The 12,827-nt window shown below is 34.2% G+C and overlaps 1 protein-coding gene across 2 annotated transcripts in view; it reads left to right on the top strand.

Moving 5' to 3' along the window:
- Positions 1–12,827, top strand: part of LOC129221570 (guanylate cyclase 32E-like) — a 556,299-nt gene that overhangs the window by 470,603 nt on the left and 72,869 nt on the right. For both annotated transcript variants that reach the window (XM_054856073.1, XM_054856072.1), the window contains exons 6-8: positions 5,841–6,010; positions 10,119–10,254; positions 11,497–11,648. In XM_054856073.1, the coding sequence (XP_054712048.1) occupies positions 5,841–6,010; positions 10,119–10,254; positions 11,497–11,648 (458 nt within the window). The remainder of the gene's footprint in view (positions 1–5,840; positions 6,011–10,118; positions 10,255–11,496; positions 11,649–12,827) is intronic.

Below are 12,827 nucleotides of genomic sequence, written 5' to 3'. Positions count from 1 at the left end.
ATAATTTTGCAATTAAAATAATGAAAAAATAAATTCAGCTGATTCACTAATGGTGATTTAACAGTATCTTTGACAACGAAAAAATCTTTTTCGCCCCCCCCCCCCCTCTGGACATGGTTTTGCATAATTTATTAGCACCTCTTAGTACTTACTCATTGGCTGTTATTCATTCTATCATTAAAAATAATTTTCCCCAGAGAACCAATTTCTTGCTTGTGCAATAGTGTAACACATAACATAAATGCTGTCATAATCGATATAGCAACAGAACCACAAAAGCGTATTTTACGTTCGTCTGAACTACTATGAAAATCAGGATGGGGTGGTTTCCTTCAGTCAAAAGTACTACTTTTAGTCATTGAAATGGATAGAATGAGCAAAAAAAAAATCATGGGTTCGAAAAATACTTTCATTTTCCCAACAGGTTTTTTAATTAATTTTTTTAAATTGCCGATTTTTCAAACAAGGCGTGGTCTTTATGACGTCACAAATGATGCACTTTGCCGCATCTTTCTACTACGTTTCCACGGTATGATAATCAAGCAGCGAATTAAAATTGCACTCTACGCTTGCTATCAACCATATCGTTGCCAATACACGGGAGTAAAGATGATAATTAAATATTTTGTTCTGTGAATGGCAACACAGAATGACATTTCATCATTTGTGATGTCATCGCCAAGAAATGTAAACAATGAAAGCTCACCGATTTAAGTAATTTTTTAAAAGTATTAAACTTAAACAAATTATTTAAAAATGATCAGATCCTATGTTTCTAAGCATGCTCTTTCAGAAGAAAATACTTTTAACATTTTGGAAACGACCCCATTAAGCTGATTTCACACCGGCAGCAACATCTGCAAGATATGTTCTTTATCCTCTCCATTGTTATGGCCAGTTGCAACGGCCTTACAAAAACAGCAACATATTTTCTATTTCACGACTGTTTAAGTCACACTATCAGCAGATCAAAACCTGTGATTAAAAATTTTATTTTAATGATGGGACAAATGACCGCCTATCAGATAGTGGATGCAAAATGAGAGTAAGGTTTTCAAATGAACCAACAACGTAATAAGTAAGTTTACGGCAGATTTCGTCGTCAGGGTTCGAGGCAAATTCAGTCTGAGATTTATGTTGAGTAAGAAACAAAATCCCTAATGTATGACATGCAACATTAAGAGCGACTTATACCCCCAATGTCATTGTTATTAAATGCGAGCCTGATCATTGCAAAAGAACTTACGTATGCTTGAAAAAAATGTAAGGTGCAAAAGGTCTTGTTTGCAAAATCCAATTACAAATGTAATATTCATTAATGTATTATTAATTATGTTCAAAATTATAGCAACTGTTCCTCAGAAGTTTATTTACCTTGTTAAAATTGAACTACTCAACCCTTGAAAACAACGAGGCAGGTATTTGAATGAAGATTTTCCACTTTTTTTTTTTTTTTTTTTTTTTTTTTTCAACCATCCTCTAGCTCTTCCACTTTTCGAACTCCTTCACTGATGATCAGATTTGAAGTATAAATCTTTTTCTAATAAGTCATAATTTCAGATAACGAAGAGTTCTCGAGTTGTCGTTACTTCCCTGTGTGTGTGTGTGTGTGTGTGTGTGTGTGTGTGTGTGTGTGTGTGTGTGTGTGTGCGCGCGCGCGCGCGTGTGTGTGTGTATTTTACGGAATTGTTTTGCTGGACTTGGCTGGACTGTTTGATATTTTTTTTTTTTTTTGACTGCTTAATCAGAATTGGTACGGAAAGAATTCATTTGATATGATCTCAGCATGGACATGGCCAACAATTAAGGGAAAGATTGTTTTTTTAGTTTTAAAATACGTAGTTCTTGTTTTAAAGAAAATATTTTTGATGAAAGTTTACGTTCGATAGTTTCTTTCAACTACAAGTGACAGTCTCGGAAGCTAGCATTTTGGTATAAGCTTAATTTAAGAACATAGCTTGATGACAATTGCCTTCAGTATTTGATTTTTGGTGAACATAACTAAAACAAAAAGGATTTGGCACACGATTTCTTGTTTATACCAGAAGACAAAATCAGAAAATATGGTTATTCAGAATTTTGGAGGATCAGAATTCTGGCGAAACATCTTGGTTAGAGATAAAATTCTATAGAATAACGGTTTCTAAATCAAGAGCGGTGCGCTGGTTGGTAGAAACGACTCAACTGGTAGTCTAATTGTGTAAAAATCCCTCCCTTTTCTCAGATACCGATTGTTTTGTTTGGTATAGTCGTTTTTGCTATTCGAGCATGCGGCCCCAGCTTTAGAACGTGCAAGGTTCCTTCTTAATATAATTACGTCTTGAGGTTTTTCCCAGAATAATCTCAAGAAAATAAGCATTAAGTTAAATCACCTCGTTAGCATATTCTTATGGCCGCCGAAAGTCAAAGCGACCATCCTTCAAGTTTGGTCGCCCCCTCTCCCCCATTAAAACTAGCAAAACGTATACTACTCCGGTTAAGAGCTCTCCCCCCCCCCCCCCCCCTTCCCCAAAGGGCCAGATGACTTGTTTCCGACTAAACTGACATGACCTTTCGTCGGCCCTGCGTTTTCTTATTGCAGTAAGTTTGAGATTAAGAAAAAATAGTAAAAGTCGACGATATTACAACACAAATTTGCAAAACTAGTGTATTAGTGTGTTTGTAGTTACAAGAGATAGGAAGGGGGGTGAATTCTTAAATGTGAAAGCATTGTGGATTTCTGGCAATGACTACGACCTATCGTCTGAAGCTCAACTTTTTATGCATTGAAGAAAAAGTTCTAAAGCTCGAAAACGTATGTGGATAACCTTATACCTAAAATGCTGATTTATTACCTTGTGTTTTATTTTTCAAGGTCATTCTATATTCAATACTAATTGAATAACAAGAACTAGAAAAATTTTAAATTCTTTTCAATTCAGTAGTTCATTTAAATTTTATAATAGATTGTGAAGATTAGCTAATACTCATTTCTCCCACCTTGAAAAATATTCATTAAAAAAAATTTTTTATTTCTAATAGAATTAAAAGGAAACGAATATTGGCATATTTCCGGACTGTATTGCAGAAAAATGTTGGTCATAAAGTAAACAGAATATATATCTTTTGGAAGTTCTTTATAAGGTTGCCATAGACAAGCAAAAATTTCTCGTGTATCTATGTTTTATGTATGTTACTAGATTGTAGTTATAAACTAAATCAGGGAAAATAAATGTGGGCAATAAATATCTAAAATTTATTACAAAGGTAACATATGTTTTGAGAGCAAAATATGTGGTCTGCAGCAAGAATCTTTAAAAAAACACTCATTTTACCTCAGCCTTTCTCGTTAATTATGCTATCGATCACGTCAACTGATGCACATAACAACTTTCCCTGATTTAAAAGTCTCGACTTTTTTCCCAGCTTAGTCATCGTTGGACAAACTATAGTTTTCCTTTCTGCCCCTTAAGTTTCTTTTATTTTACAATTTTTAAACGTCCCCCGAGACCGTGAGGAAATGTACTAAATCCTCCAAATCTGTCTATTTGAAAAATGTAATGTCTCTCCCAAATTTACTCTAATTTATACGCTTGCAAATTATGAAATAGCCATCATCGCTATACAAAGGAAAGGTTATTTAAAACCCTGAAGATGAAAGTTAATAAAGAAGGAGGGCGAATATTTTTCTCAACATTCTCTACGCTTGAGATGTCACTTTGCCCTGAAACCCTGAACAAATTATCTGAAAAGAGATACCACACTCGTCCTAAAATGCTACGTAAAGTAATGAACGATTAGTGATGGAGTTTTCAGGAGTGGAGTGATGACATGCTATCTTCAAGGCATGCCATGATAAACAAATGTAAAGTAATATAATTTAACGATTTTTCACAGCTGTATAATTTAATGATCATTCTTATCAGTGTTTATGAAAACTCCTTTATCCAAAACCTAAGCATATCTGAGCACTTTTAAGAACGAAATTCTTAAACAGTAATGATTTTCATAGCGTAATGAAAATTAATGTAAGAAGAACTAATATTTAACTAAAATTGAAAAAATAATAATAATAACAAGAATGGGGTCGTTTCCGAAATTTTAAAAGTATTTTTTTCTTTAAGAGTATGTTTCAGACTATTTTTAAATAATTTGACAAAATTTACTATTTAAAAAAATATATTTAAATACGTGAGTAGACTCAATTTTATTTTTTACGCTTCTACGAATGACATCACAAATGAACTGTCCTTCACTGTCGCCATTAACACAGAGCGCAATATTTAATTATCTTCTTTGCTCAAATGTAGTGGCAACGATATGGTTGATAGCAAGCGTAGAGTGCATTATTCAAGCGTAAACATTCAGCACGCCAGTGGAGTAGCACCAAAGTACATCATTTGAGACGAAAGACCACGCCTTGTTTGAAAAATCGGACGCTTTAAAACATTAATTAAAAAATAACTGTTTAGCTGTTGGGAAAATGAAAGTATTTTCTGAGTTCAGGTTTGTTTTTTTACTTCACTTCCACGTTTTCTCTTACGCCACTCTCTAATTCTCTCTGAAGCATATTTACATTAAAATTGTATGTTGTAATGAAGAAAAGAGATTATAAACAAGGAGAAAACTAAACAATAAATAAAAATAAAAGTTAACGAACTAATTTTGTGACCAAACTTATGCAATGTGGATTACGCTTTTAAACTGATGACTTTACTTGAATTAAAGAAACCTGCAATATTTGAAAAGTTTAAACCCACTAATATATGCCTGCCAAGGACGGATACAAGAGAGGGTTGATGGGGGCGATCGTCCCCTCCTTGAACAGAGATACTTTGTATAGGGAGTTTTTCGAAGTTCCAAAAACTCTATTTTGAACGATCTGAAATGACATTCGAGAGAGTTCGGGGGCTCTCCCTTGAAAAATTATGTTAAATTGAATTCCAAAAAAAAAAAATTATAGGACACTTTTGATGACGTTAAGATAAGGGATGCGGTTCAGTACACTCCTCGGGAAGTTTTTAGAAATGAAAGTTCCAAAAACGAAACTTAATTTGAGACGATCTTCTACGATGTTAGAGGGAGAGGATGGGGAATTCAAAAAATAGTTAATCATCTGAAATCAATCGTCCTCTCCTTGAATACTTTCTGTATCCGGTCTTGATGCCTGCTTAAGTTCAGTCTTGAAATTAATTTAAGTTTATTAACAAAACTAAGTTTATGATTGCTAATATTTTTCATTGTTCTTGGCAACAATTAAAAAGCGGAAGTATTTTAACTTACTTACTTTTCTCCCCAGTTTGTGTCATCACGAAATTTTCTTCCCAACTGTTTTCCCTTTTCAATCATAACTTTCGATATTTGTAAGGGGGGGGGGCATTTATAATGTCGGCAAAACTGGAAGTAAACCATAATCACTATTATTTTTCATTGTTTTTGGCAACAATTAAAAAACAACTACGTCACTTCAGGCACACAAAAAGTTGCGGATCAGAATTTCAAAACGCTCGCATAAAAAATTTCGTTTTTAAAACTCCGACCAGGACTGCTTTACTTCGAATTAAAATGAACCTCGCGGACCAGAACACATATAAAATTTAAATGTAGTTAAATGTTTCCCAGATAACACGGAAAAGGGAGGATAATCATTCCTAAGTTTTGCCAGAAACAAAAGCGGAATCAAGAGAAGAAACATTGAAAACACTGTTAAAAGCCTTGCTTGTTAAAAGCTTTGCTTCTCGCTGTTACAACAGCAAGAAGCAAAAAGGGATGCTTATCCTTTTATGATCCTTTTATATGAATCCTTTTGCAAAGTGAGTAAATATTTCTTGTCAGGCTATAATTTAGTTAATGTTTTGCAGATTTTGAAGCATCCTACATGACAGCCGATCCCGTTCCATTCCGCTCAGTGTTGCTTTTGAGTCAAGGCTCTCCCATCCACCCGGATTACGAGTACTTCCAAGACTTGGTGCTAAACTACTCTGAAGCGGATCCTTTCAATATACCATCTCATCCAGTCATAAAAGTGGAGGTAACTACAGCATTTTTATCGATACGCATTTCAAATAATGCAGGGATTCGAATTAGCTAGGTTCTTTTGTACTCTAACCATTAAATAGTAGCAACTATTGTCCGTTTTCTACGAGAAAACTTTTGACTCCTCCCTCGTCACGTGGTATCCGATGATTCTATTTCGCTGTTTTCAGTAAAATGGTTAAATAAAATGGTTAAGTTAAGGATGCTTGGTTTTGTCTCCTTTCGAAGCGCGTGGATTGCTTACCGATCACCCCCGAGTAAAATGAACTCTGCGTTCGAGGAGGCGTGGCGGAGTGCCTTCTCGTGAAAAACTGACAACACTAGCTACCGAAGTAGTTAGTAAAACAATGTAGCTTTTATGTGCTTAGAAAGGATTGTAGCGGTACTCCTGTAATTTTCAATTATTCCAAGAAAATGACACCACAAACGAAGAAAAGTGCGGTTCAAGTCATGCACAGCATTTCTTATCATTATCTAGTTTTCAATCATAAATTTGAGTGTTGAAACATGCATATTTTTCTTAATGGGAAAGTTTCGTTTGAAATGACTTGATCCGCAACTTTTCTTCGTTTGTGGTGTCATTTTCGTGGAATAATTGAAAATTACAGGAGTACACACACACTGAAATTGTCTTTTCCGACCCAGAAAAATTATTTTGTCCTTTTGAGTAGTGCATTATGAAAAGTGATTAGTATTTTTTTTAATTCCGTTATTATATTCTTTTTAGTGTAAATGTATTTCAGAAATACAATAACGTTACCATCACGAAACTTTACCTCATTTTTTCATATAAATGCTTCATATTAAAAGAAAAATATATATACTTGTCTAAAACTTTTAGCAATTGGCACTAAAAATTAATCCTTATTCCTCTCTAGGATTTATTTGTGTCCCAATTTAATTCAAACCATTACTCTTGATAACGATCCTAATATGTCTCTTTACTTAGCCCCGTTCTCGATTATTGGCGTAGATGAGGATAAAAATTTGATGAGAGCACTAATAGTGAATACATTTTATGCTTGCTTCAGAGAAGCCTTGATTCAAAATTTTCAGTATGATTAATATTAACACTACTATTTCAAGGCAACAAAATTTGTAACAATGGATTTAGATTCAAACATTCAACGGGGAAATTACGTGAAATTTACTGTTTTCCATCCTAACCGAAAATATTAATTTTATTTTGGAATTTAATTTTTTAGCGTTAAGTTGTGCCTTAAAATTAACTAAATCATTTAGTGAAATCCCGAAGTCTCTAAGTAGTCTAGTTACTGAGACATAAGCAAAAGCAGGCCTCAAATTTTTCCGTGACAATCAGGCACAAGTATAATAAAAGTGCTTAAAAAGCAAATAATTTATCATGTATGTCACCGCTTTATATTCCTATTCAAAACGAGTAAAAAACATTCCCCCCCCCCACCAAAAAAAGGAAGTGTGATTTCTTTTGCAAGTTTGTTTTATTTATTTCATTTTTAAAATATTGCTTTTGAAACTATCTGTAGAGCAGTCATTTGCAGAACAAAATGTCTGATTTTCTGTGGAATGACCCAATTTTTATTTGTTTTTGAAATTAACACTTTAAAATAATTAGTAAGAAAGCAAAGTGTATATTTGAAAAATGTGCAACAGTACAATCAAATTATATTTTAAAAGAATTACGAGATAAAAAACTGATTGACTAACACTTTTTTAAAGTCAAATCAATATGCTGTGAACATTAATTCAGAAAGGAAGTTGGTTCAGATCTAAGGCGAGAAAAATAATTACATCATCTAAATTTAACCCCATCAAAGTAAATTTTTTGCATTGCTTGTTGTATCGTTTCTTGCCTTGTTTGATATACTTTAAAAACTGGTGCTATTAATCTTTTATTAGCCTGTTATTTGACGTTCGTTTCAGCAGTAAAATGATTTTGTTACTTTTCTTTGTATGCAAACGGTGCTTAATTAGTTCAGATATAGCAACAAGGAACATTGAGACACGAACAGTGAGCATGAGTTCGTGTCTCTTTGATCCCGTGGTACTTTTATATAAGAAGTGGAAAAATTATGTGCTGAATGGAATTTAATTACAAATAAACTGTTGACAAAAATAGTAACACGATCAGTTTGAAAACCCTGCAAAAACATAGTAAGAGGGTTGAATGGAGTTATGGCCATTACATCGAATTAATATAGATGTATTTGCTGGATTTTATATAAATTATGTGGTGTATTTATTTCGATTTATTATTTAATCTATGTAATTTTAGTTTTTAACCTCGACGAAAAAAGAAATTGGATTATAAATGCGACGTGTGTGTGTGTGTTTGGCATCGCAGCGCTATTTTATTTCATTTTATTTTATTTTATACTAGTGGTACCCGCATGACTTTGAACGTAGTTGAAAAATTAAAAGGTCATTCGGTTCGCCTGTATATTTACAAATACTGGATGACGAATTTCTCGACAATTCATTCGCTCTCCCATTCCACGTCATGATAATTTCGTAATTTACTCGTCCATATTATGATAATTTTCCTCCGAAAAATGTTTTTAAAATTGAAATAGAAAGAGAATAAAATCGAATTTTTGAAAAATAGCTTCGAGGTGCACACCCCCATGCTACAAACTAACGTTGTGCCAAATTTTATGAAAATCGGTCGAAAGGACTAGGCGCTATGCGCGTCACATACATCGTGCAGACATCTAGACATGGAGACTTTCCGCTTTATTGTTAGTAAAGATGATACCTAACGGATGAACCGGTTTATGTATTTTTTTATTGTTTAAAATGAACTTTATCGAGAGTGTTTTTATTTAGGTTTGTCCAACCTACGTTCCTGTAGTCATATAGAACCCGCTAATTTTATCACGTGCATTGTAGCTCATAAACGAAAAACCCGATTCTGACCTTTTTTTTTTTGAAATGTGACTTGATCAAGCCTGTAATCCAGGGTAAAACCAAACGGCAACAAGTATGCATATGTTTTCAGGTCAATCTTGATGCTTTCAATGTTCCCTAGCTCGATTAATGTATGTGTCACTGTGTCCCCTTACACTTAGACACTTACTGTGTCTTAGTATTCCCACTCACAGGGGAAACAGTGAGACAAAATTGCATTTCGTTTTTATTTTATTTTTCTTTTGTGTGAATTCGTAGATTTTTCTAGACAAACTTTTATAATACCTATTACAGTAACACATATTTTAGAATTCAAAAGAAATTGATTTCTATGTTTTTTCATAATAGAAAATGTGTTTGAATTTTTCCGTCTCACTGTATCCACTCTTCCCCTACTGCAAAACACTTTTATCCCTAAATAATTTGTATACTATTAGCATAAAAATGTTCCGACTGTCCTACAAGAGACGGTTGAATAGCCCTCTACCACTTGTTTTTTAAAAGTAACTTCAACAACGCTAAATTTCGAAACCGTGTCCCCCTAAGTTCTAGTTTTACATGTAATCGCTGTACTAATGCCTGTTTAACTTGGCCGTTTGTTTTCTAATTACTTATGATTTGTCATGATAAAGAGATAAATTACGCGGCAAACTTAAAACAGGCTAAATTCGTGCTTGTATTATCAACAATGTTTGTTGAAATGTCACCAGAGACATAAAACTACTTCAAATGGCTAAAAAAGTGGAGTAGATTGTAAGTTTTCAGTTGTTACTTATGGTGAAATGCTGCTGTCATGAAAGAAACGGATAAGATACATAATATGGTGTTCCCATCAACAAATGCTCAGTACTCTGGTCAATGACATGATCATCATTGGTACAGTGAACGCCGGTTAATTGAATCAGTGGATGATTGAATCAGTCACTTTAATGAATCAAATTGTCAAAAACAGAATAAAATCCAGCTTGATTGAATTAGCCGCTTTATGGAATCAAAATAGTTTAGAACAAATGTGATTCATATAAACGGCGGCCACTGTATCAGTAATTTCTCTACATCTTTGATGCAAATAGTTGAGTATACCCTCATAGCTTATCATAATTATCGTATAATTTTGTTCTTCGAAAATGTAAGATACCTTATCTGCATGTAAAATGCATTAATTTCTCTCGGAATTCCAATTTATGCAATAAAAGTTTTTTCTCCCTCCAAAATAGGTTCCGATTTATGCTGGTTTGGCATTCGATGCAGTGATGATCTACGCCAGTGCCCTCACACAAGCTCTTGCAGATAACAAATCAGAGTGTGATGGAACTGCCGTTTTCAACTACATCAGATCCAGACCCTACGAGAGTAAGAAAGTCTTTACAGAATCCTTGACCCTTTCATTTACAATTTTAAAATTTCAGTTGTATGCGGAGTTATTCAATACTAAACCACTGCATTACATTTTTTTAATACAGATGTAAATATTCTTTAGTGTGTAACTCAATTAGTATGTTTCTATTATCATAATTGATTACTTTTATTATTTGCAATGTCACCAGCACAACCAGAATTTACTTTCTGTGGATGGTTTTTTGGCCATCACAGTTCTTGCATTGATGTAGTTTACCGTATTAGGATTTACAGTTAAAACTAAGAACTCTAGAATTGCAGAGCAGTATAAAATAATCGTTACTTTTTCTAAAGGAAGTATTTGTTAGAAATAATAATCAGAATTATTTCCAACATTATGTTTTTTACTCACCAAGAATCCACCTCACTTTGCAAAGCTTTTCGCCAAACAACATTGAAAACAATTTATAGGATCGATCCATACTTCTGAGGAGTTGGCGATAGGTGGAGGTTCCAGCGAAAGTAGGTGTAATGAAAGAAGAACATAGGGAGGAGGGTAGTTTGGCAGATACCTGGTGGGCACACAAGATACTGTAATTCTTTAAAGCTGAGAGTTTTTGGGTTTGGGATGTGAAAACCTTCTTTTTCGCGGGAATAGTTTTCTTGGCGGAGAAATTTTTACAACAGGATTGTTTTTGAGGACATATTTTGTTATTACTATTATCGTTAGCAACAGTAGAGTCAACAATAAATTATCATTTTTAGTTTGGGGCATAATCGTTGTAATACGGAAAAGTAATTATCAAAGTTAATGCTGTTATTGCCGCCTGCCTTATCTAGTGGTCAGAAATGTCTGACTGCAACGTACTTTCTCTCTCCTGTCTTTGTCCTTCCTTTGTGTGAATGTGTTGTTATGCTGTGAATGGTTGCCTACCCTATAAACGGGTCCTTATGGCATGTGTGTACTGTAGAAGTCGGACTTCACACCAAATTACGGTACAGTTGGAAAAGTGAAGCAGCGCCTCCCAAATTGCCAGCCTAGCTGGCACACGACAACAACAACAGGGCTGTTATTCTAGAGATCGCAACTTTTTGAACCGAATTATTGCTTTTAATATTTTCATTACCAACAGTGAAAATTACTATTATTAGTAGAACTATATCCACACATTTCTAAAGCTGTCACAATAGTTACTATTTTTTTCCGTAATGAATACTATTAATATTGTGAGTACAAGTGTACTTCGGTCTTTACAGGTATTCTCGGTTTCAGCGTGATGATCGATGACCAAGGTGACGCCGAGGGAAATTATACAGTCATGGCACTGGTCGAAACCGAAGACAATCCATCCTTGCAGAGAATGCGACCGGTGGCCCGGTTCACGCATCAAGGATCCAACGACTTGCCGGTAAGTTTTATACTTTTCAACTGGCACACTTCAATGTAACTCTTAATAAGGATTGAACTTTTAAAGTTTCTGATCCTGGGCGTGGGCTAAGCGGAAAATCTCATCACCTCTCTTGTGGTATTTAGCACACTTGGCGTGCTAAAAGTTACTGATATGATTGAAATAAAGAGGTAAGTAGCAAAGTGCAGAGTAAACCAAAAGTCTTTCCCTGATTGTATATTTCCATGCAAAATAACCGTTTAATACAATATTATAAAAATTTCATTGTTGTGTAGGCAGTTTCAGCCATTTTTTATGCAATGAATGGCTTCAGAATTGACTAGGCGAACATTTTCAACAAAGATGTCGTTCTTTGGTAAAATAACGTCAACTCAAAAGAAAGTCCACTATGCGTTTGGTTACACGAAACGAAATCTTAGCTATTAACATGTATTTTAGAACGCAACTCTCCTCATGCAAATTCAATAAAGCAATGATATGAAAAGTTTTAAGAAAAATGCAAAGGGGTACTGCCCTCCCCAGAACTCTGGTGGAAGTCTCTTGGAAAGGAAGTTGCTAGATCACGTACAGCGTGTGTGTCACAATAATTGCTGACGCTGAAGAACTGATGGCCAGGAAAGAAGCTACTGTGTGGTGGATTGTTACATAGAGGAAGGTTACCGTCAATGAACCACATAATAGTTTTCGATTTTTTTAGATAGGAAATTCAACTCCAATTTCACGTTAATTATAGGATCAATTTCTCAGTATATTTCTCTTTTAACAATAATATTCACTTTCATGATAAATATACACAATAAAGAATAAAAAAATAAAAATAAATATTTTACATGTGGTCCATTCATGGCAACCGGTTGCTACGGATGGATCATCGAGTTTCCATCGATGGACCACATTTTCAAATTAAAAAATCAATGCGTAACTTGCCAAATTTTTATAACAGGTGATCAATAAACACTACAAAGAACAATAAGTTACAGAAAAAGAGATTTATTTTCTAAAATGTTTTATTTTCGGATAAGAGGAACATAAAAAAAACCCAGCACTCACACAACACGCAGCTGTTGTCATCATACCTCGTTCTCTAGTAGACATTTTTCCAACCTGTGCAGCACCGTTCTTAGATAATATCTTTTCAACTTCTTTTGAGCTGTTGGGAGTTTTGTTAAATCAATTTTG

Source organism: Uloborus diversus, chromosome 4 (genome assembly GCF_026930045.1).
Source record: "Uloborus diversus isolate 005 chromosome 4, Udiv.v.3.1, whole genome shotgun sequence".
Taxonomy (NCBI): Eukaryota; Metazoa; Arthropoda; class Arachnida; order Araneae; family Uloboridae; genus Uloborus; species Uloborus diversus.
This window is presented reverse-complemented; position numbering and strand designations above follow the sequence as displayed.